This window comes from Myotis lucifugus, unplaced genomic scaffold, assembly GCF_000147115.1.
Source record: "Myotis lucifugus unplaced genomic scaffold, Myoluc2.0 scaffold_42, whole genome shotgun sequence".
In the NCBI taxonomy this organism is placed as follows: Eukaryota; Metazoa; Chordata; class Mammalia; order Chiroptera; family Vespertilionidae; genus Myotis; species Myotis lucifugus.
The window spans coordinates 7,535,794-7,561,949 of NW_005871090.1; the positions used below are offsets into that span (position 1 = coordinate 7,535,794).

At 42.7% G+C, this 26,156-nt stretch overlaps 1 protein-coding gene across 1 annotated transcript in view; it reads right to left on the reverse strand.

The window, feature by feature from the left end:
- The window catches only part of RRBP1 (ribosome binding protein 1), a 67,453-nt gene that overhangs the window by 40,374 nt on the left and 923 nt on the right, over window positions 1-26,156 (reverse strand). The window contains exon 2 of the mRNA XM_023753211.1: window positions 508-1,056. Coding sequence (XP_023608979.1) covers window positions 508-1,035 — 528 coding nt within the window. The 5' untranslated portion in view covers window positions 1,036-1,056. The remainder of the gene's footprint in view (window positions 1-507; window positions 1,057-26,156) is intronic.

Genomic DNA, 26,156 nt, shown 5'->3' on the forward strand with positions numbered 1-26,156 from the left:
CTTTTTACCCTGATTGGAGGTTCATCGGCCTTTTGCCCTGATTCTGGACCCTCGCCTTTTGCCCTGATTCTAGGACCCCCTCGCCTTTTTGCCCTGGTTCTGAGCCCCCTCTGCCTTTTTGCCCTGGTTCTGGGCCCCTTCTGCCTTTTTGCTCTGGTTCTGGGCCCCCTCCGCCTTTTTGCCCTGGTTCTGGGCCCCTTCCGCCTTTTTGCCCTGGTTCTGGGTTCCCTCTGCCTTTTTGCCCTGGTTCTGGGTCCCCTCTGCCTTTTTGCCCTGGTTCTGGGCCCCCTCTGCCTTTTTGCCCTGGTTGGGAGTTCCCTCTGCCTTTTTGCCCTGGTTCTGTGGCCCCTCTGCCTTTTTTCCCTGGTTGGGAATTCCCTCTGCCTTTTTGCCCTGGTTCTGGGTCCCTTCTGCCTTTTTGCCCTGGTTCTGGGTCCCCTCTGCCTTTTTGCCCTGCATAGCACCAGTGGCCTTGGAACCCACTGGAGGCACAACCACCATAGGCACCTCCTTAGGAGCAGTTTCCAAGATGGCAGCCTTTGAGGCAAGAACCTGGATAGAATTCACTACAGAACTGACTGCTGGTTCCACTTTTGCTACTTTTTTCTCTTTCTTCTTTTTGTCCTTAGGGGAGGAGGCCAGTTTCTCTTGGGGCATGGCTGGTACCGTGGCTATAGGGGTAATGACCACAGAGGGATGGACCGGGGTTGGAGCCACAGCCATTGCAGGTGCCCGTACTGGGTCTTTGAGGAGGATGGTCATGTTTGGGGCTGGCTCATGGTCAGGTATCTTCCCGTTGGGTTTCTCATCCTTTTTCTTGGTCTTTCCTTTCTTCTCTATTGTTTTCTCCTTCTTTTTCTTCTCTACTTTCTGGTGATAAGTTTTCGCCATCTCCTTGCGCTGGTTGGCTAGAGCTTCTTCATATGACGTCTCCTTCATGGAGAAGGTTGACACCAGGAAGATGCCAATGGCAGAAACAACCATAAATCCACCAAAGACCACAACCCCCAAGGTTTGAGTGTCGTAAATGTCCATTCTGGCTTATTTTCCGTTCACCTGCCAAACACATACACATAGATTACTTTTTGCAGAAACTGAGGTATTCAGTTTCCATCCCCACCCCCACCACCAACTTAAGGTTTCACTAATTATTCAGACTGATAAAGTCAATGAAGAAACAAATCCAGGCAATCTCTGATGCCATACACTCATACCTTTCTCTCCGTAAAAGAGAGCAATTTCTAAGCAAGATATGAGCAGTCCCTTTCAGTGCTGGCAGATACAAAGCACTAAGGAGATGGCAGACTGAAGATCTGTACTTAGGGCATGTGATGCCCTGGAAACTCAGAGGCCTCCATCACAATTCAAGATATTCCCCACTGGAGGAGTTAAAGATGCACATGAGCACGAGCACAGGCCAGGTGTGTAACAATCAGGAGTGGTGAGGACTGTGGCAAAAATGCTCCACTAAATTAGGAGCTGTCAACCAGCCATAGCTGATTGTTATAGAAATGTAAACAAGCACTTGCCAAGAGAGCTTTTGCTTTTTCACATTAGGTCAGAAATCTTTTTTACACAATGTGAAATAGACAAATTGGAAAAATACCACGTGAGCCTGACATAGTAGGCAGTTAAGACAGACATGAGCAGAGCAGGAATTTGATAAGCCAGGTACAGAAGGTCACCAGGGTGGAAAGCCCTGGGAGCTTACCAATGGACAACTGTAAGGTGGGACCTCGTCCCCAGGGTGACCTTTCCTCCCCTAGCATATCGCTGGCCATGCAATTCAGACCCCCTGATCTTTCATGCCGCTGGTCATCCTGTGGTTCGGACCCTCCCCTGACTTTTCCTCCCCTGTCACGTCACTAGTCATCCGGTAGACCTCCTGTACAGGAGGAACAAGGGGGCTGGAAAAAAGCCTCTACTGCTCCCAAACAAGACCTTGCACCTTCACTCCCTTAAGCATTAAGTCCCAAGCAGTGAGGTTCTGACCTACATCAAATAATCTTAGGAACCAAGGTCTGTTGACCACTAAGACAGAGTTTTAGTCAAACTAAAGATAACATCTAGGCTTCAGCTGTGTTTCACCTTCAGGCCCAGAAAAGCAGCAAGACCAGACCAGGCCGGGTGACACCAAGGCTGACATCAGGACTAGCTATGGTAAGTAAGGATCCCCTGCTCTGGTACAGACCAATTAGTGGAGACCATGACCCTGAGCAGACACTCCTGGAAAGCTGGAAAGCTGATGAATATTCTATTGAGATCCTCCTCTGAGACTTCTAGTTAAAAGCCCTTAAGATGGGAGGTTGTGGGGGTGGGGGGGTCTCTTTCCCCCTCTCTCTCTCTTCCTAAATCCACAAAGCTTAGCTGGCTCACATCTTCATAGCCCACTTCTCTACCTCTGACTTTCTAAATAAACTTTCACCTGTATTTCAGTCTTAGCTCTGAATTTTTTCCTAGCCAAACTCAAGGACCCAGGTCTCTAACACCTGGCGCCGTTCGCAGTTAACATGCCAAAGCAAACACTTAGGCAGTCTTTCAGCTGCATACATTCTGGCCTGGAGGCCCCAGGTGTGCCATCTCTACTCTGTCACCTCTTTCCCCCGTGTTGATAAACAAAACTACCCAAGGGTCAGGAATGAAAACCTTTTTATTACAATCCTATAAAGTGACCAAGAATTTCGTGAGTAAAAAATGGCCTTTTGCCAGTGATAGCTGCTGAAAAGTTATGGAAACTGCGATTCACAGGAAAACAGGGGGTGTATCAGTCTTGGGAAGTCCACCAAATATAAGACTCCAGGTTTGGAATTTCACATCCGGAGGCTGCAAAGGAAGGAGGACAGTATCACCAGGCTCAATCCTTGCCCTGGCGAGGGGCCCTTTGCCTGGGACACACTCCAAACCAGAGGATGAACCACCTCTTCTCACTGCTCATGGACCAAAGTCCAAAGAGTCAGATGTATCCTGGTCCACACTTTACTGACTGACAGTCCAGGCTTGATTCAACTTCAGTGAGAAACTCCAAGAGTTTTATTTACTTGAATACACTCAACTTTCATCAACTAATTTTCATGTTATTACACATTCCCATCCCCCTGGAGTGAAAAACAGCCTAGCCCCTACAGATGATCAACAATGGAATTCGAGAACAGAATGTAAGTATAAGACGGTGGGTAAAGGAAAGTGGAAAGGGGGCAGAGAGGAGCAGGACAGGTGAACCACCCTCCCCAGCATATCCCCCCTCCCAAAATCTCTAGACACAGCGTCCAGGCTTGCCATTGGCTTAGAAGTTGAGATTCCTCTTCCAGTGGGAGTGAGAAAGAGAAACAGAGTAGGAATTTCTAAATTATTATGAAATCTAAATTTTGACCGTAGGGCATTTTAAAAGAAGGAACTGAGAAGAGAGACTGTTTTAAATGTCTCAGCATTATGTTCTAAGAAAAATCAGTCATCACAAAACAAGTACACTACTGCATCGTGCCTTTCTAATAAAACCCTTGCAGGAAGAGGGTTTAATGTGCTCCTGACAGGAACTTCACATATGTGCTTTCCATGGTGGTAACTCCGTCAGCTGCAGCTATGATACTGCTCCCAGCTTATCACCCTGGGTCTACAGAACCAAATCAAAGTCTTCATTCCGGTCGGAACTTCTGCAAATGAAGTCTGAGGTAGGCTCATGGAACCTTAGACCTGGACAAGCAGATTCTGACCTCTGGCCATGGGTTCTGACAGCATGATCCACACACAGCCAGGGCGCCCTCATTTACTAGTATGATAGTCAAGAGGCTGCCCCAGATTAATCCTTCCAGAAACACACTTACAAGCTAAGTGTTGAAAAGGAAACTGCCCTGCTTAGCCCTGAAGGGATCCACAGGGTGGGAAGGCAGAGATAAGAAGGCCTAAAATATTCTATGGTCAACCTCCATTTCTTGGTGAGCAACTCCAACTGAAACTCCACGTCCTCACAAAGACCTCTCAGAACTTCACTAATGTGGACACAACTCAGGTACAAAAACTACATTATAATCCCTGTACTCGGTCTATTCAGATGACAAAATTCCTGTAAAACACCCCCCTTCTCCAGAGGCAGCACAACAACAGGGGCCTGAGTCACCCTATCGAGTCTCCATAAGCTGCAAGCGGCTTCCCAACAACTCTGTGCTTGAGGGGTGGTCTCCCACGGCGCTGCAGGTTCACCAGCTACTATAAAGCGGGCCTGTCCAGCCGACCACTGTGGGGCCTCTGCAGCCTGTGGTTTAGGCAGAACAGCCAAAGTTAAAAATTAGCCTTGAATCTTACTCAAGTTAGGCAAACATGGGCTACAAAAATATATTCTCTGTCCGGAGCTCAGAATCAAGAAAGGCCAGCTTGGGAGAGTATTTCCCTCGGCAATACACACAAGTGTATGTTTGATAGCAGTGCAAATGTGTCTTCCCAACTTATGCATAATGGGTTGCTCTAAAAAGGAATTACATCCCCACCACTAATTCCTAGGTTAGAATTTTTTAAAAAGAAATCTTTCAGAGAAAAATAAAAAGCCCTAGTCTTAAGGAGTAATACACTAAAACATTTAAGACTAAGATCGTATCACCACAAACATCAAAGAAATCTAAGTGAAAGCCAGCCTTCCTGCTGCTCTGCAGGGTCAGCTTGGGTGGGAACATCATGGGAAACCTCTGATTCACAGGAATGATAAAGCCAGTGATGCCTCACAATGTGCTCTCAAGATCATCATTCAGGGTGCTTTGCTTCTGAAATCCCCACTGGATTTTCCATAGGCCATGCCCAGGTTGGTAGAGAAGGTGTGTGCCCGCCATATATCCTGTATGGGCTGACCACAAAGCACCTATGTTCTGTTAATTCTGAAATACAGGATGTACTTTTACTTACTATTGCTAGTACACTTAAGAGTGTAAAGTAGAAAGGTGAAGGCCCCATGATGGAAGGAAGCAGGAAGCGACCCAGGGGCTTGGGGATCACTCCCAAGCTCAGCTGGCTGAAACTCACTGGCCTACCTGGAGGGTCCTGAGAGAATGGCTTTCCTTCTGTTCTGGAGGAGGGGGGGGGGGGGGGGTAAGGATTTAGGGAACAAAAGAAAGTTAAAACTCCAAATTCTTCATACATGGAATATATCTAAGTCATGTAGCCAGACAAGTCTAGTCCGGCTTGGCCAATTCAGTCCAATTTGGCAACTGGGATGAGGTAGGCTTTACAAAAGAACCTTCAACAGCACCCCAGAGCTCAGTCTCATCACTAACGAACGAGCTATTCTGCCATGGGCCACATGTGGGCTCTCAGAAAAACCATGGGGCAGGAGGTGTCACAGAGAACAAGTCCCCAGATAGATTTCCTGGGCACAAGATTACCCACCAGTAAGGCACAAAACTTAAACAGAATGACAACGAAATAGAGTCCCTTACATATACGGTTGTATCAGGATCACCATCTAATATACAAAAGATTAAGAAAAATATCATGAACATCCATTTATCTACCACCCTACTGCCTCTGATAAAGGTTTATCAGATCCAAACATTTTACCACATTTACTTCTCTGATTTTTATAGATTTTTTAAAAATCCTCACCCAAAGACATGCTTTTATTGGTTTGAGAGAGAGGAAAGGAGAGAGAGAGAAAGAAAGAGAAACATCAATGTGAGAGTGAAACATCGACAGGTTGTCTCCCACATGTGCCTGGACCAGAGACCAAACCTACAACTTGGGTAGGTGCCCTGACCAGGAATAGAACAGACCCACGCTGGCCAGGGCTACTTCAGATATTTTTAAAACTCTCGGCCTGGCCAGCGAGGCTCAGTGGTTGAGCGCCATCGACCTATGAACCAGGAGGTCACGGTTTGATTCACAGTCAGGGCACATGCTTGAGTTGCAGGCTCGATCCCCAGTGTGGGGCATGCAAGAAGCAGCCAATCAATGATTCTCTCTTATCATTAATGTTTCTATCTCTCTCTCTCTCTCTTTCCCTTCCTCTCTGAAATAAAAATATATTTTAAAATAAAAATAAAACTCTCCCTCTCTCTCAGCACCTGGAATGTAGCACATGCATACATATTTATGCTTACATTATAAACATATGTCTCAACAAATAAAATATAGTGTAGCTTTGAGTGCTCATGAGTGTTACACAAATGACACTACTGCAGGTATTATTGGACATTTTTAAACAATTAAACTTAGTTTTTGAGATTTATTTCCATAAACAAACATAGCTTTAGTTCATTTTAATTCTATATTATGTAACTAGACCACAAATGGAAATGGAAATGACAGGCATTTAGGTTTTACAAATTTATGCTATTCACACAGAACTATAGTGTGGCACGTTTTCCAGGTTCTCTGTGCCTGTGTACGCATTTCTCTATGACAGACCTAGAACTAGACCTGCTGGGACAGGGTGGGCAAGGCTGTATGCCAGATGTTGCCAAACTGCTCCCCAAAGGGGCAGCGACACAAGGCCCCCACATCTCTGCCAACATTTCCTACTGTAGTCAAACTTGAGTCATGGTGCCAATTAAATGAATGTGACACTGCATCTTGTTTACTGCCTTTCAGATTTCTTTACTATGTTACTGTTCAAAGCCCTTTGCTCATTTTTATATTAGTTTTTTTCCTGTTTGTAGCTGACCTTTACATATTTTGATATTAATCATTTGTTTTAGTTGTGCTGCAATCTGTGGTTTCTTTTCCAACCAATGTATATCAACTATTAATTACACTATTAATGTAGTCCAATTTACTAATATTTGCCTTATGGTTTGTCATTCTTGTTTCATAGCTACTGCCTCAGAGTCATAAAGAGAATGTTCACTTTTTTTAAAAGAAAAAAGTGTCACTATCCTTCAAATTTAAATAATTACTCATTTATGTTGGATAGAAGAAATACATTTCTATGAGTCAAAACTCAATACAATCCCAGCCAATGTGGCTCTGCTGGCTGGAGCATTGCCCTGTGCACCAGAAGGTCACAGGTTAGATTCCCAGTCAGGGCACATAACCAACCAGGTTGCACATTTCACCCCGGTTGAGGTAGGTTCGGGAGGCAACCAATCTCTTCCTTCCTCTCTCACTAAAAAAATCAACAAAATAAAATGAGAAAACTTCCACGCACACAAAAAAAACTCATACAAAGTGAAAAATCTCCCTTATACCCAATCCCCCAGCCACCCAGGTTCCAACCACTGGGATGGGAGACAGCCACTATGACAGAAGTCATTTTACTGTTTAGAAGTTATTTTTTTCTAAAAACCTCAGTAATGCTTTTCATAGCTAGTTTTTTAATCACCTGGATTTACTTTGCCATATGACAGGAAATCATGATAAAACTTTTCCCCATCAGTTTAATTATCCAGCACCATTTCCTGGCTGTTCTATCTTCCTCCACATTGCTCCCCATTACTTAAATGCAACCTCTGTCCCATCAAGTCTGAAATATGCCGGGATCTGTTACTGGACTCACACTTTGTACCACCAGCATATTTATCTATGCCCTGCATCATCACACATTTTTGGCCTATGCATTCCCTTTAAAAAATTCTACTATGATTTTTATTTGAATCACATTGAATTTACAGATGAACGTAGGGAGAACTAACCCTGCACACTATGGGAGCTTCTCATAAATGAATATAGTATGGTAAAGCTCTACATTCTTTCAAATTTGCGAAAAGCTTTTTAAGGTCTCTCCTATAAGTCTTACCCATCTTTTCTGTTGTATTTAAGATTATTGTTTTTTTAAAATGTACTAAAAAAGGTATCTTTTGTAAATTACTTTTTCTACTTCTAGCTATAGACAACCAGCAAAGTTATTCATTCCTGCACTCATTTATCCAGATACTATGCTAAACTACTGTCAAATCTAGGAGTTTGTAGGTTTTCTTGAATTTTCTTTCTTTAAAAAATAATCACCTATGAAAAAAGAAAATGTTGTTTCAAGCCATACTCTCCCTCATCTTTTTTCTTGTCTGAGAAGACTCTGCAGCAGTGTTGACAGGGTGGGAGAGGGGGCTTCCTGGTCTCATCTGTTTGCCATTTCCTAACATTTCACTATTAGACAACAGCTTTTTGGTAGAAGCGTCTTCTCAGGTTAAGCTATCTTACATTCCTAGTTATCTTTTCTTTAACTGATTATTAAATTTTAGCAAATGCTTTTTCTTTACCAGTTGACATTTTCTCTAATCTGAAATGGACTGCATTACGGTAATACATATTATGTTAACTCAAAGACTGCTCTTATGCTATAAACCCTTCTTGATGGTGAGCCCTTTTTAATATATCACTAATTTGTTTTGCTCACATTTTTATATGGAACTTCCATGTGTTCCCTTTAAGTGAAGAGAGTTAGGAGTTCATTCTCAGACTGTTCTTATCTATATAAGTGACCTTGGTAGCAAGGTCACTTGAGTCTCATAAAATGAGCTAAAGATCATCCCTTTCACCCTGTTCTTGGTAGATTTAGAAGAACTTGCCTGTATAAAAACTGTCAGATCTCTGGTGTTTCAACATCTGTTTTGGGGGGTAGAGGGAGTTAGAGCTCGTTTTTAACTGATTCCATTTTTTTCCATTTTTGAGATATAATTGAAATAGATCACTGTATAAGTTTAAGGTGTACAGCATGATGATTTGACTTACATATATCATGAAATGACTACCACAACAGGTTTAGTTAATATCCATCATCGCATATAGATACAAAAACAAAACAGAGGGAAAAAATTTTTCTTGTGATGAGAACTCAGGATTTACTCTCTTAACTTTCATATGTATCACACAGCAGTCATCATGTCATTGTGTTGTACTTTACATCACTAGTACTTATTTGCCTTACAACTGGAAGTTTGTACCTTTTCACCACCTTCTTCCAATTCCCCTTCCTCCTCCCCTCTGCCTATGGTAACCACAAATCTAATCACTTTTTCTACAAGATGAGATTTTTTGGTTAAGATTTGGAGATCATACAGTACTTGTCTTTTTGGCTTATTTCACTTAGCACAATGCCCTAAAAAAAGTCCATTCATGTTGTCACAAAAAGCAGGAATTCTTCCTTTTTATAGCTGAACTAGAGGCCCAGTGCATGAATTCGTGCATGAAGGGCAGGGGTGGGGGGTGTCCCTCAGCCTGGCCTGCGCCCTCTTGCAATCCAAGACCCTTTTGGGGATGTCCGGATGCCAGTTTAGGCCCGATGCCTGCCTGGCCTGTGGGATTGGCCTAAACCGGCAGTCAGACATCCCCTGAGGGATGTAGCAGTGTGCCAAGTGGCAGGTAGCCAGGGAGGAGCCCAAGCCGGGGCTGGGCGCTGTGCCACTCGTGCTCATCCCAGCCCATTGCGCACGCCTGCCACCACTGCTAGGTAGCACTGGTGGAGTCAGGAGAGGCTCCTGCTGCTGCAGCAACTGCGCTGGCCAGCCATGAGCCCCGCTTCTGGCTGAGTGGCACTCCCCCTGTGGGAGCGCACTGACCACCAGGAGGCAGCTCCTGCATTGAGTGTCTTCCCCCTGGTGGTCAGTGTGCGTCATAGCGGCTGGTCGACCAGTTGTTCAGTCACTTAGACTTTTATATCCTATATAATAAAAGGGTAATATGCAAATCAACCAAAAGGCTGAACGACAGGTCGCTATGATATGCACTGACCACCAGAGGGCAGACGTTCAACGCAGGAGCTGCCCCCTGGTGGTCAGTGCACTCCCACAGAGGGAGTGCCCCTCAGCCAGAAGCTGGCTGACCGGGAGTGGGACTAAGCTGTCAGTCAGACACCCCCTGAGGGCTCCCGAACTGCAAAAGGGCGCAGGCTGGGCTGAGGGACCCTCCCCACCCCCAGTGCACGAATGTCGTGCACCGGGCCTCTAGTATATAGATAATATTTCAGTGTGTGTGTGCGCGCGCATGTGTGCGAGTGTGTCCCACAGCTTCTTTATCCATTCATCTGTTAATGGACACTAAGGTTGTTTCCATGTCTTGACTATTATAAATTGCTGATTCAATATCAATGTCAACTCCTAAACCAGCTTTTGGGTTTGTGATCCAAGCTATATAATTCTCATTATTCCTTCCTCCAGCTTCTATTGGCTTATTTTGTTCAAACTTCTTGATATTACATTTATTCATTTTTAGGCCTATTTTTTCTTTAGCAAATCTTTAAGGCAATAAATTTCCCTTTAAGTACTATTGTAGCTTCACCCTAACAAGCTCCAGCACACAGTATTTTCATTTTCAGTTGTAAGTATTTTCTAATTCCCATATGATCTTTTAGACTTGTGTGGTGGTAGTGTCATTAACTTTCTGAGAACATGGAGGGTTGAACTATCATAGGTAATTCCTCATTTAACTGCACTGTCATCAGAGAATTTGTTCTATATGATCCATAAAAATAATTTCTTATGTGACCCAGGATGGACACACACACACACACACACACACACACACACACACACTAGTGTATGTGGGGGGGAAAAGGGGGACATATGTAATACTTTCAACAATAAAGATTAAAAAAAAAAAAGATCACTTGAGAAGGGGACTTAGCCCTCAGACCCTTTTCCAGGCATAATAACTCTCACTGTAGGAAATGGTTTCTTTGCATACAACCTAAATCCTTCTTAAGTGTTAAAGCTTATAACGTCTTAAGCAAAAAAGAGACAGCATCTGCTCCATGCTGTGTAACAAATATCATTTGAGGCTAGTAAGTCTGCCCTCAGACAAAATCATTTCCATTTCTTTAACTTTTCTCCTGGGTGTTTGGAATGTGGCTCTTTTTCAAGTTCCTCTAAACATGGACTACACAACAACAGGACTTGGAATTAGAAATCAAAACCAGATTAGAAACGAGGCACCTGTTGGCCCTGCCACTTGCTGGCCTTGTGACTTTGGGCAGACAGTGACTCCCTGGGCCTCTGTCTCCTATAAGAGGAAAAGGATACCTCTGCTCAGGAACAAGGGAAGGGGAAAGAAGGCGGGATTATCTCAAGCCATCCATGAGCAATATGTGATACAAACTTGAAAGAAAAATGTGGAAAACTAGACTTTGCATTCGAAATCCCTAGGTCTTCTATTTCTAAATGAAATAAAGTGTATTTATCAAAAGAGCCCCTTCACTCTCCAACTCTATGGGTGTGTTGGTTGTTTCTGAGCTTGTTATATGTGGCTTCACAAAGTCCAAAGGCGTGTGCTAAAACTTGTTGACTAAAATAAAGGGTATGCAAACATATATGTGTCCCTGAATGATGGAAATTCCTGGAATGTTAGCACACACATACACACACACACACACACACACGCACGCACGCACGCACGCACAAATTGTATCTGTAAGAAGTTAAGTCTTTTTCTTTATATACTTCCAAAATACTCAAAAAAAAATTTTATCATAAGCTGAATCTAACCAACTGTATAATCAGTCCTTTAACTTATTCTATTTGTTTTTTTTTAAGTTATCTTGTTTTTTCCTAGTATTATTTTTCCCATTAATGTTTTTCATTACCTACTTTTATGCCTTTAATAATGATTTTGTGTCATACCTTTAGTGGGACTTTAATAGTGGCAATCCTGTCGGGGCTTAGTTCTGGAGCTGTTTCTGCAGAGCTGTTCTATCTTTGCTTCAACCAGGGTCTAGACTACTTTTTTACAACCAGCATGGACCTCCTGTTAATATTCTCAGGAGACTTTGCCTCCCCAGCTTTGGGACAACACAGATAAGCTCCACAGGTTACCACCCCTTGCCACCAGTCAGTCCTTTCATTGAGGGTATGGACCTTCAAGGGTGCAGGCTTTACTTGGATGTATGAAGGGAGACTCAGGTCCCACTCCCCACCTTAGACAAACCCCTGTCACCACCTGGACATTAAAGCCAAAGGCCTAGATCCAAGAAAACTCCGGCTGACAATATCCCACCCATACCCCAGGGTTAATTTACTCCTGGGTCCCAGACTCTCCCCTCACCCTTGGTTAATGGCCTCTGACAATCTCTTTTACTACCTTATAAGCTCAGCTATGTTTTTAAAAGCATGTTTATTCACTTTAACATTTCTAAAAAGAGAAGATAAATTTCAGATCTGATTTAAAATTTTAAGTATAATCTCTGATTTTTTTAACCCAAAGAAACTAAGAGAAATACTGTAACTAAAAGATGTGATCTGAAATAATTTATTTCATGTTTTTTTAAAAAATATTTTATTGATTTTTTTAAAATATATTTTATTGATTTTTTACAGAGAGGAAGGGAGAGGGATAGAGAGTTAGAAACATTGATGAGAGAGAAACATCGATCAGCTGCTTCCTGCACACCCCTTATTGGGGATGTGCCCGCAACCAAGGTACATGCCCTTGACCAGAATCGAACCTGGGACCCTTCAATCCGCAGGCCGACACTCTATCCACTGAGCCAAACCGGTTAGGGCTATTTCATGCTTTAATAGGATGGAAATAGCTTTCTACTTTAAAGAAACAATGCTACTCGTTTTAAAGAAAGGCTTAAACACTAAAAATAGAAATGTATTCTATTATAAGCCTTTGCTTATTCATCGGCCATTTCAGATGAATGGTTCAATTTCTATGCCTAAGGAAAAAAAAATAATTGACATGTTTTTTGTACTTATTCACAATAACAGTCTTTGGAAAAGTAGGTACTTAAATAGACCTAAATCTGAGAGCTTATACGAAAGAAGCTTACAGGCTCCACCTCATTTATGAAGACAACATGCCTACAAGTTAGAAATCAAGAATCCTGACTTTTCAAAATGGACATGAACAGTTAAGATGTGCTGGCCCACAACAGAATTCCTACTGCAGCAGATAATAGGCTGCCAGAAAGAAGAGATCAGTCTCTTCTGTACTGTATCCACCAAGCAAATCTCAGCATATCAACTGAATGAAGGCTCTACTAAATAACATTGGGATAGGAGTCACTCATTTATATGGTTATAAGGACCAGATCCAACCAGAAAAACACAAGTATCCTGGTAAAGGAAAATAATGCACTGCAGTGACTTACATGCTTTTGGAAAGAGTTATTTCTTGGTTCTTCATAGTTCCTACACTATTGACAATGGTTTCTTTTTATAAGTTTCATTTTCTGTTCTTGCTGGTATACAGAAATGTAACTGATTTTTTCCCCAAGCAACCTTGCCTAATTCTAGCAACGTATCTGTAGATTTTTTTTTAAAAGTTTTTTCTACATATATAAGCATATTGTCTATGAATCACAGTTTTTGTTCCTTTCTTCCCAATCTTCATATCTTCTGCTTCACTTTTCCTGAACTTTGAACTTTGCACAGGATAGGACCTCCCGCACAGTGCTAGAGAGAAGGAATAACAGCAGGTATCTTGTTTTCTCTTATCTCGAAGGGAAATTTAGGTGTCTTGCTCTTTCGTGTGATGTTTGCTAGAGGCTTTTTGTAGATATCTTTTTTATTAGGTTCTTGGTTCTCTTCTTGGCTCAGTGTTGATAAGTAATATTTTCCTAGAAATTTATTTATGTTGTCAGGGAAGTAAAAAAGAAGTCTTCTCTGTACAGCACCCCCTCCTCTGGATCTTTCAGATGTTTTTAATGAACACAAATTAACACTGATTTATTTTTACTTAGCATAAGTTGTTCATAATAATTACACATTTTTCTAATGTCAACCACATCTGTAGTAAAGTCCCATTTTACATTTCTTATATTAATTATTTATGCCTTTTTCTTGGTCAATTTTACTTGATATCTGTCATCTTTTGTAAGAATGAAGTTTTTACTTTGTTGAACTTCTCTACTGTATGTTTATTTCCTGTCTCATTAATTCCTTCATATTGTTACTTCCTTTTGATTGGTTTAACTTTATTTTACCTTTTGTAATTTCTGGAAAGAGATGCTTATTATTTAGCTCAGTTATTTTTATCTTTTCTTTTTTTAATGTATGTATTTAAAGTTATACATTTTTCTGTAAATAATACTTTAGCAATATCCTACAAGTCTGTATAATATTTATTATCATTCACTTCAAAACATTTCTATTTTGGGGGCCTATAATAAATACTAGAAGCAGATTTTTATTTTTAAAAAATATATATTTTTATTGATTTCAGAGAGGAAGGGAGGAAAGAGAGATATAGAAACATCAATGATGATAGAGAATCATTAATTGTCTGCCTCCTGCATGACCCTCATTCGGAATCGAACTGTAACCTCTTGATTCATAGGTCAATGCTCAACCACTGAGCCACGCCAGTTGGGCTAGAACAGCCGTGGGCAAACTACGGCCCGCGGCCCGTTTGAAATGAATAAAACTAAAACTAAAAAAAAAAAGACCGTACCCTTTTATGTAATGATGTTTACTTTGAATTTATATTAGTTCACACAAACACTCCATCCATGCTTTTGTTCCGGCCCTCCGGTCCAGTTTAAGAACCCATTGTGGCCCTCGAGTCAAAAAGTTTGCCCACCCCTGGGCTAGAAGCAGATTTTTTAAAAATTTCCAAATACATGGAGATTTTCTAGCTATCTTTTCATTCATATTTCTAGTTTAACTGAATTGTGCTACCTGCTTTAGACAAGTTCAATCCTTTGACATTTATTGAGACTTACTTTAAAGTCCCAGATGTGGCCAATCTTTCAAAAATTTTGAAGTCAAATATGTATTAGCTGGCTGCAGTGTTTTATTTATAACAGTCACACATAGACCACATTCCTAATTGTGTTCAAAGTTTTAATCCTTACTGATTTTTGTGTCTGCTTAGCTGTCAATTACTAAGAGGATGTGCTAAAATTTTCTATTATGTTTATAGATTTGGCTATTTCTTATAGTCCTGTCAATTTTTGTTTTGTATTTTTTGTGATTATGTTAATAAGATGCAAATTAAAAATGCTGTATCTTTGAGCAAAATTGGACTTTTATAACTATGAAGTGACCTTTTCTCTAACTTTTTTGTGTTAGTCTATTTAAAATCTGATATATCTTTGTTTTAATTAGAGAGTTTAGTAAACTTACATTTAATATGAATGCCAATATATTTGACTTTAAATATATCATCTCATATTGTGCTATTCCCCTACTGTCCTGGCATGGTTTTTTTTTTAATCTCCTTTCTTATCTTTTTATTTTATTGTTTTTAAATCATTCAATTTCCCCCCTCTATTATCACAGAATATGTTGCTTCTATTCCTTAGGAATAACCCTTAAAAAAAATAATTACATGCTGCCCTAACCGGTTTGGTTCAGTGGATAGAGCATCGGCCTGCAGACTCAAGGGTCCCGGGTTCGATTCCGGTCAAGGGCATGTACCTTGGTTACGGGCACATCCCCAGTGGGGAGTGTGCAGGAGTCAGCTGATCAATGTTTCCCTCTCATCGATGTTTCTAACTCTCTATCCCTCTCCCTTCCTCTCTGTAAAAAATCAATAAAATAAAAAAATAAAAAAGATCATCATTTAAAAAAAATAATAATAACATGCAGTGTTCACCAAGTTAAACAAAACTTTACCCCTCTGCACTAATTCAATGTTATTGTTTATACATATTTAATCTTATCCATTTTTCAGCCTCCTTCCCATTGCCAACATTATTAGTCTTTTACATTTGCCTGGAATTGCCACTTTCTTTATTTTTCATTGCTGGTACATCTCACTCTTCCCATTTGGCATTACTTTCCTTCCAGGAACATCTGTGAGAATTTCATTTAGAAAAAGCTGTCTGGTTTTTTGTCTTAAAGGTTACCTTCATTTCATCCTCTCTTGACTTTTCTCCTTTGGTTGCTGTATCAATCACTACATTGTCTACATGTCAGTTTTGTTTTTTCTTTTGGGGGATGGGTGTCTGATCTGTTCTATAAAAATTTTTTTTTAAATATACTTTATTGATTTTTTACAGAGAGGAAGGGAGAGAGATAGAGAGTTAGAAATATCGATGAGAGAGAAACATCGATTAGCTGCCTCCTGCACATCTCCTTCTGGGGATGTGCCCACAACCCAGGTACATGCCCTTGACCGGAATCGAACCCGGGACCCCTCAGTCCGCAGGCCGACGCTCTATCCACTGAGCCAAACCGGTTTCGGCAGTTCTATAAAATTTTTAATCATTATCTCATCATATTCTCTGTCCCGTAATCTCTCTTCCTTCCTGGAACCCCAATTAAACACACTTCTCAGTCTATCCTCCCTGATTCTTAATAGGGCCTACAAATTATTCATCTATTGGATTCTCTGAAATGAAATCTGTGTATTTTCTACTGTTCTAACTTCTACTTCATTTATTCTCTTCAATCAGTGAGTCTATAATTACATTTACTAAGTTGCTCATGTCTAGAAGTTAGTTGTACCCTGATCATTTTTTCAAAACTTGCCAGGTCATCTGATAGTTTCTTTCCCTTGTAGGGATTTTCAAGCTTGTCTATTACTTTAAGAATAGTAAGAAGTGTTGTTTAAAATTGGTTTAAAACTACCTCGTGCTCTCACAGATTTCTTTCTGCTGGTCCTCTGCACTATTTGTGTTCATTTATTCTTAACTAGAGACTGCTCATTTTCCTTTATAAATTACCAGAGGCCTGGTGCATGTAATTCATGCACGGGTAGGGTCCCTAGGCCTGGCCGGTGATCAGGGCCGATCAGGGCCAATCGGGGCCTTCCACTGCCAGTGGGGGCCTTTCTTCATTCCACACTGCCCCCTGGTGGTCAGCGCACGTGAGCGATCGAACTCCCAAGGGGACAATTTGCATATTGAGCTTTTATATACATAGATACCTGGGAATTCACTGAGCCTAGAAAAAAGGTGCAATCCTTCAAAGATCTGTTTGTTGGTGGACTGGCCCAAGAGTGCTATCTGTCCAGGTAAACTCTAAAATAAAGAATTTAAAAATTGGCTGAGAATTTTTTACCATTTAGGATCATGGGATCTGCATGAGGGGCAACTTGTTGAGTTCAACTTTGCAGCAGGTGAATGGACCTACTCCTGACTTGCCTTCACCCTGAAGGCATGGGAGCCCTCTGTGGTTCCAGCTCTAAAAGTGAGGGTCTTCCGCCCTAGCCGGTTTGGCTCAGTGGATAGAGCATCAAAACTGCGGACTGAAGGGTCCTGGGTTCAATTCCGGTCAAGGGCATGTACCTTGGTTGCGAGCACATTCCCAGTAGGGGGCATACAGGAGGCTGCTGATCGATGTTTCTCTCTCATCGATGTTCCTCTCTCATCGATGTTCCTAACTCTCTATCCCTCTCCCTTCTTCTCCGTAAAAAATCAATAAAATATATATATTTTTAAATAAAATAAAAATAAATAAAAGTGAGGGTCTTCCATCATACTGCCCCCTGTGCCCAGAGACACCATCAAAACTCAGTTTGCCCAATGTTTTCAGGATTGTACATACTTTCCAGGATTACTCCACTTTTACTGAAATTTCGGCCTCCTCACTATCTTCAATATGTTCCAAGTCATTCAATGCTTTCAGAAGATGTTTGTATTTCTTATGCAGTACTTGCCCCACTCAACCCCGGTCAGTTCACCCAGTCAACCCTATCACCAGAAATACAGTGCCCCTTTCCTTCTTTACACTACTGACTTTTGGAACTCTTGTCACTCCTAGCCAAAGCAAATCCCAGCCAACCAACTCTTAAAAGAAAAAGATCATCCCTGCTACATGACAGGAAATGTGACTGTGCTAGGGAGCCTTCCAAAGCCAAACCTGGATATACAACAATCCAGGAGGAGCAGAGCCTGCAGTGTCCTCTACCACCAACCCTGGGCTCTGCACAAGGATTCCAGGAACAGGAGGCGTGCAGATTTTCAGGTTAGAAACTGTGGGTCAGTACTGAATGACCTCTAGTATCCAACTAATGGCTCCTTTGTTTTTAAGAAATTCACTTAATATTCCAGTACATTACATTAACCTGGGTGGGGAGGAGCATCTGAGAAACTCAAATCTCCAGACCAGAGCACTGCTGAGCTCCTTCTCCCTTCATTTAACTACAGCAAGAGAAACTGTCTTTTCTGCTCAGATTTGTGACTAAGAGACAGCATTTGCTCAGAGGCAATAAAATCTGACCCTCTTCCACAAACCCTCTGCAAAGGCCCATCTTCGATTAAGGAATTCTGCAGCCAAACCTTCCTATCTCTCTGACAAGTAAAACTACGGCATGAGAATTATTTCTTACTAACAGCAATGGTAAATCAAACTTCATTCTGACTCATTTTTAAAGTCAGCTACTGTATAATACATTCCAAGCTCTCATATACTGCTGGTGGGAGTATAAACTAGTACCAGCACTTTGGGGAAAAGTCTAGCACTCTTTTCTAAAGCTGAGCATATGTCTCCTTGTGGTCCCAAAATCCCACTCTTACGAAGAGATCCAATGGAAATGTAGACAAGTAGTCACCAAAGTCAGGGGCAAGACTTTGTATTCTGTAATGTAATTTACAAGTCCCAAATTTGAAACTATCCAAGTACTCATCCATAGTGAAATGGACAAACTGTGATGCATTCACGGAGTACTACACAACAAAAATGAACTAGCCGCCCTAGCTGGTTTGGCTCAGTGGATAGAGCCTGCAGACCAAATGGTCCCAGGTTCAATTCAGGTCAAGGGCACATACCTTGGTTACAGGCTCCTCCCCAGCCCGGGCCCTGGTCAGGACTAGTGCAGGAGGCAACCAATCGATGTGTTTCTCTCACATCGATGTTTCTCTCTGTCTTTCCCTCGCTCTTCCACTCTCCCTAAAAATCAATGGAAAAATATCCTCAGGTGAGGATTAACAAAAATAAACAAAAACGAATGAACTAGCCCAACAGCATGGATGAACTTCACACATAACCAATGAAAGACCCAAAGAGCATATGCCATATGATTCCATTTACATCAAGTTTAAACACAGGCTGAATGAATCTGTGTGCTAGATAGAAATCAGGACAGCAGATATCCTGGGGGTTGGCCAGCATCTAAAGTGGGCACAAGAGGAGCTGTGGCAGAGGGCAGCATGGGGTGTGATCATCCTGATCTGCTAAACAGGGTGGGCAAAAGCAGGTTTACAGTAGTGGGTATGTGAAACAGAGTTTATTCTTGTATTATATATTTTTCTATACGAACAACTATAAACTTATGTTTGCCCACCCTGTATTGTTCTACAAACTATGACTGCATTTTTCTGTGTATTTTACTTTAGTAAAAAGAAAAATAGTACACATATGCCAACTCTGGTAGGAAATGGATCATGTGAATCTTGAAGGAGGGGCATCATTAATGACTGAAGAATCTCTGTTGCAGCACTTTCAATCCTGCCACCTCCCTGACCTCACCTTTGCACACACACATACACGATGTTAGCTGGAACCAAGGTCAAGATGGGCAGTCACCTCCTGCTTTAATCTTCCCAAGACCCTCATTGTCCATGGCCAAGCCCACTGTGCCATCCTTCTCACCACTTTTAAAAATCAAACTGTTCAGAGTAAGGCTCAGGATCTTCCAACTTAAGAGTAAAGCCACATATCACAGAATAGAGTGGCTGGGCTTCAGAGTCGTAGCTGAAGTTGACTTTTTCAATGTCCCTTGGCACATCACAAATGAGACTTTTCACTCAGGGTGTCAATTCATTTATTCTTCAGCACCGACTCCTTCTTTCCCTCTATCACCATGATTACTATGAAATTCCGAAAATTAAGATTCTTTCTAATTATCACAAATATCTAGGACTCACAAAGAAATGAAAATGTATTCAACAGAAATAAAGCTACATCTAATTCCTATTCAGGACGAGTCTTAATTGAAGAGAAAATAGTTTTTGATGTATTGAGTTGTGCATTTTAACGACTGAATGAGAAGTTCCAGAAAAACATACCAGTTGAGCTTACGGCCAGATGAGGATGTTCCACATAAAACAAGTAGGCCAGATTCTCTGGTCAGAAACAGCTAAGAATCTAGGATCTATTTTTCATTTCTTTGCCTAAAAGCAAAAGTAGGAAGAAAGGCGGAGACATAAAGGATGGGGGCTAGGCCTGGAATGGCCTCTTGCCAGCCCACTTGCCCCAATAATTTTCCTCTAGTTCAGTGGTTCTCAACCTTGGCTGCACATTAGAATCACCTGGGAATCTTTTTAAAATCCTGATTTCTGGGCCTCATCCTCTGGAAATTCTGTTTCTTTGTTACTAATGTTGTGGCCCCACCCCATAACAAAGAAACAGAATTTCCGGAGGATGAGGCCCAGAAATCAGGATTTTAAAAAGATTCCCAGTGATTCTAATGTGCAGCCAAGGTTGAGAAAACTGCTCTAGTTCCTTGGCTTCCACCGGCAAGTTCTCCCAGAGGAAAGAAAACCACCACATGGGGAAGCAGGAGGTTAATCTTAGCAACATCTCTTACTCCTCAGTCTGACTAAAAGAAGAGAGAATGGAATCCTAGCTACAAAGAAAGAATTTTCCCTCCGACCACTATGGAACACTCATGCCACAAAACACAAAATCCACCTGCAAGCCCCACCTAATGCTCATCAGCTAATTCTCAGAGAACTGGTGTGAGCACCTGGGGAGGGCCCGATCTGCTGAGGGATCCTGGTGTGAATGATGGACTGTGGAGAACAGGAAGCACTGAGATCAATACAGCCAGCATGGAGGTTTGGGGCACTAGGGAGAGAGCAAATGCCCAAGCCTCCCCCTAAGGGTCACTTCAAATCCCTGGCCTCTGCTGGCAGAGCAGGACCATCCGTCCACATTTGAGAGCTGGCAGAGCAGGACCATCCCTCCATGGGTGTAACTCTTAATTTCCCAACTGTAGCCAGGCTGGAAGGAATCCAAAAATCACCTGGCTTTGGAATATGTTTATACTTGATGCTCTAGGAATCCAGATGACTTCAAGCTAAATAGTAGACTCATAGAACACAAGCAGAAAGTCATCTTTCCATTAGCTCAGCAAGGATGGGCACCTACTGTGTGCCAGTCACTATTCCAAGCATTAGGGATACCTTGGAGAAACAAAACAGACACATCCCTCCATTGGCAGAGCTTATGCTCCAAGGGCAGCATGTCAGGTAGTGATAATGAAGAGAAAACCATGCAGAGAGGTGGGGCAGGGAGCTGGAGTAGGGGTGGGGATTGTCATGGACTGTCACTTTAAATAGGGTGGTCAGGGAGGTAACACTTCACAGCCCTGAAGAAGGTTGGGGAAGAAAGCCATGTGGCCATCTGGAAAGAAGCTCCCCACTGAGAGCAACAGCATGTACAAAGGCCCTGAGGCAGAAGCATGCCTGAGAAAAAACAGGGGGCCAGTGTGATTGGAGCAGAGGGCAAGGAGATGGTAAGAGCGAGTGGCCAAGGAGAATCTTAAACAGAAAAGTGACATGATTTTCTCTTGGAACAGACTAGAAGTCAGGGGGTGAAAGCAAAAAGCAAGAAGACCACTTTAGAGCTAATGAAATAACCCAGGCAAAACAATATTTAGTAAATATTTATCAAATAAAAAAAATAACCCAGGCAACATGAGAGGGATTTGGATCAGGGTGGTGCTAGTGAAAGTAGAGAGAATAGCTGGATTCTGGCTCTGATTTGAAGGTAGAGCTGACAGGATTTGCTATTATACAGGATACAAGTATGAGAAAGCAAAGAGTTAAGGATAAACCAAGATTTGTGGCCTGAAAGATGGAGCCATCTGGCCTAGTTCAATTTTACACGAGGAGGACACCAAAGCCCAGAGAAGAGAAAAGTCATGCCCAAGGTTGAACTACTTATTTCTGGGACTGAAACCCCCAACCAGTGCTTCTCCCACTGCCCAGAGCTGCAGCTCAACAACAGACGCTGATGACCACTCACTCAGGTGCCCTCCAACTCCTCTTTGCTCTGATGCTGGAGTAGACAGTGCCCTCTCAGGGACAGCCAATACCCACACACGTCATGTAAATCAGGGTAGGATGCTGGTGAAAGAGATCACAGGTACTGACCAGAGAGGGTGACCATGGTGCATGGTTGCCATTAAAGGCGGCAGACCTGGTGTGGCCAGGAATTCCCATTTTTTCCAAGAGAACCCAATAATCTAGATTTTATGAAAAAATTCTCCATTTTTAAAAGGTGATTTAATTGTTTAGTAACATGAGGTTGACCAAGCAAATCTCATGTGCAGACCAAGTTCTGCATGGTGTCCATTCAGGGCACCAGCCTGGAACCAGCCTTAAGACAGTCTAAAGATCTTATTTGCTCATACCTCGATCAGGGTTAGTTTATGGAATTCAAGGTTTGGGCTTAAAATAGTCTTTATTCCAGCTTTTGAGCCAGCAGATGATATTCATTATCACTATAAATAGCTAATAACTTCTGGCACAATCTTAGTGGACCTCCTCTCTAACCAGAAGAGAGTAAGTAGCTACCCATCATTCTGGGTTGTTAACTTTAGTTTTATGTTATTCTACTCCAAGTACCAAGATCAGCCCACTAGTATGATAGAGCCTTGCAAATAATCATTGACCCAGGAAACAACTTATGACAGCCAAGTACAAAAATGCCAGTATATTGGAACATATAAGATTTGGGAACTGGCAGCTGTTCCAGTCTTGCAAACATAATTAAATGTAGAAATGGCACTTTCTTTATAAAGTTGTTTCCCATTGCTAGTGGGAGACACATGTCACTTATAGCACTTAAAGGAAATATACTAGATATGTCTGGTGTTTCAGACCTGGGAGTCAGGTTGCCTGTTTCAGGAGACTCATCAGAATTTGCCTCCTACGAAGCACCCAAGTTAATTTTCTATAATGCTAAGTGGCCCTCTTGTCCAGGCTCTCTCACTTAGAATTAAATATTGACTTTCTCTACAAACCATATGCTTTTTGCCCAATAATGATTTATGTGTGTGTTTGGTTTGATCGCTTTGATGCTATTGGTAAAAATATCTCCAAGGCAGAGCCACTACAGTATCTACGTTACTCACCCACCTCCTTTCTTTTCCTTGGTATGCAATTTACAATGCACCCAAAGAGTTGGTAATGTTTTCTAAAGGTGATATATCTCATTAGTTTGAAGTGCATGAATTACCACTAGTCAACTTTTTGATTATAGAATGGGCAATTTCATATGGTCCAACATATTAATATGTCTAAATGTTCCAAGGAACAGAGAGACTTGAATGATTAGAGAATACTATCTCTAGAACTTCCTGTGATGATGGAAATGATCTAAATCTCCACTGACCAACACTTGAAATATGGGTAGCATGACTAAGAAATTGAATTTTAAATTTTATTTAAGTTTAAATAACTCCTTGTGGCTGCCATATTAGACAACACAGTTTTCTAGATGGTAGCTTCTTCAGACAAGAATTGGTATCACAACTTTGTATTTATAGTGTTTGAAGGCCCAGCACACATGAGATGCTTGAGAAATGAAATTAAAAGTACCTTCTTGCACTGCCACATTTTCAACCGAGTCCCTACCTTCCTTCCATTAAAGCTTTTAATTTACATCTTCTAGTTCCATGTCTTCCCTTGGGTAGTCACTGTCCCAGCAAGTGTGTAATTATATGGACCTACTAGAGGCCCAGTGCATGAAATTCGTGCAGTGGGGGGTGGGAGATCCCTCAGCCTGCCTGTGCCCTCTCACCATCCGGGACCCCTTGCTCCTTACCGCCCACCTGCTCGCTGCTCCTCAGTGCTGCTGCAGAGTCGGGAGAGGCTCCCGCCACCGCCGCTGCGCTCACCAGCTGTGAGCCCAGCTTCTGGCTGAGCGTTGCTCCTCCTATGGGAGCGCACTGACTACCATGGAGCAGCTCCTGCATTGAGTGTCTGCCCCCTGGTGGTCAGTGCGTGTCATAGCGACCGGTTGTTCTGCATATTAGGGTTTTATTATATAGGATAGGTTAACATTGTGAAGGCTATGCCCACATCACCCAGCAACTGGGCAATGGGAACTCGCTTGACAACCACCTAACAGGCTGAGTTTCCATGATCTCACCCACAGAATAGGGACAACCATACCTACTCTTAGGATGGGGGTTGTTGCAAGACCTAGATATATGTCAAAGTTGTGGAATCTAATTCTAAACTTTTAAAAAATAAACTTGGGCTCAGCTTCATGTGTCCAATGAGATAAGAAACAACTAAAGAGACTATATTAATAGGTATTATGGTCTACCTCATTTAGTCAACTTTTATTGTGTTACAGGCCAGACTTTAAACATTGCAGCTCCTAGATGTACAGATGAAATAACACAGTCTTGCCTTCACAATTCTGACTGACCATTCCCCCCCCCCCCCCCCGCAAAACAAGATTTTAGCAAAGAAAAAAATCTGGTGTCTCAAAAGAACTCTTGACTCCCTCCCTAAGTGTCATTCACCTATTAATATAAGCTTCCAGGAATAAAGAACAAGTAAGAAGAGTATGAGGTCTTGTCACTTTTAAAAGGTGTCCCTGCTATATAATAAACCAATATTCTAATTAAATCACTTGTATTCAACCACTTATATGGAATATAGTGCTATAATTACTGCAGCTTGTTGATTAGGGTTCATTTCAGCAAAGAACAAAATTGCTCAAATGTGACTCAATGATTTCAGATTTATTTAAAACTCTCCCAACAACCAAAAAATAGTAAGATGCCAAGGTACCACTTTAACATCTTAATCTCTTTATAGATGTTCAAAGGCCGATTCCCAATTATGAAAGAATTCTGTTATAGCATGTATTTAGCTCTACCCACTGGACACCCTCTATTTCCAAAGGGAGACCTTTCCTGTTCTCCTGCACTCAACAGGACCAAGAATCTCTGCAAGCCAAGTTCAAATTGCTCTGTGTAAAGGGAAAACAACCTACTTTCTGTCCTTTGCTTAAATAGAGAGGGAAGTGGCATCTCCAGGACCTCGGAACCGGAAGCTACTCTCTGGAAGGGAAATAGGTTGGCAACCCATAGTCTGGCTGACCTTTGGAAAGTTCATAAAGGAACTGAGACATCACCACAGTAAGCAAGCAGCATGATGCAGGATCACCAAGACTTCCCTGGTGTCAGATTAACAGGAAGTTAGTTAAGACGACTAACACAGAGGGAAAGTGTAAAGCAGGAGGCAGGGTCAGTGGAGAACACATGCTCCCAAATGCACAGGGATGGGGTAAACATGCAGCTGTCCCTCCTGGGAGTGCTGGACAAAGACCTAGGTCTCTGGATCCTCAGCAGCAGTGTTCTTGAAGAGATCTCTAGCCTGGGGTGTGAGGCCCAAACTCCAGAAAGTGCCAGCCAGGCACCCTCACCCTAAAGGTTCCAGCACACTAGGCAAACAGTGATGTGGGAGGCTCTCAACTCTGCAAAGTTTCATTTTCTTGATGCTTTCTAGTTTCTGCTGACCCCTGACCTGCTTCCTAGTCTCTGTTGACCTCCGACCTCCAGGAGTTATTGCCAAACTGCCTTGTTTGCACAAGGTCCCTGTTTTATCCAGCACTTGCCTGGGAGATTGCCCAGCTCCTAATTGTGAGTGTGTTTTACTATCTCCAGGCTAAAGATAAGGAAACCCTAAGCATAGTGGCATAGGGGTGGAATCCAGCCCTGCATTTGCAGCAACTAGGATGGAGCCAGAACGACTCCACTTCCCTCCCAAGCCCCACACGCCCCTAAAAACTCATTCCAACAAGAACGGCCAGCACTTGTTGATTACTCCATGCATGTGCTGCACCAATTTTCTCTTAAGTAGAAACATCAGCAGCCCTGTTTTTCACACAGGGAAGTGGAACCCGGAGTGAAACAGCTGGGTCGAGGTCACCCTCAGCGGTGCTGGGATTTCAGAAGACCCCCTCCCTCCCTTAACCACTTCACCATCCCAACCTACCATTTATGAACTGCAACCTGGGGAGGGGTCCCTGAAGCTTCCCAGAAGCCCCAGGGAAAGCGCGGACCCCAGCCTGCCCTCCCCTGCCCCAGAGAGCAGCCCGGGAGCCTGGCCGGCCGGGGCGGGTGCCAACACGCTTGGCCGACCGGGCCGGAGGTGCCCGCTTCCGCCCGGGCCTGGCACCGCCAGCCCATTCATCGTGGCACCGGCGGGGCGGGCCAGGCAGGGCCGGAGTGCCCACGTACCCCCGCCGGGCGCCCGAGCGCTGAGCTCCGCACGGCCGGGCCCGGGGGGTAAAGGGTGCCCTCAGCCCGGCCGCCAGGGGAGCAGGGAGCTGCCTTCCCTCACTCCGGGAAGTTGCCACGCGGCCGCGGGGCGGTCCGAACCCCGTTCAGCC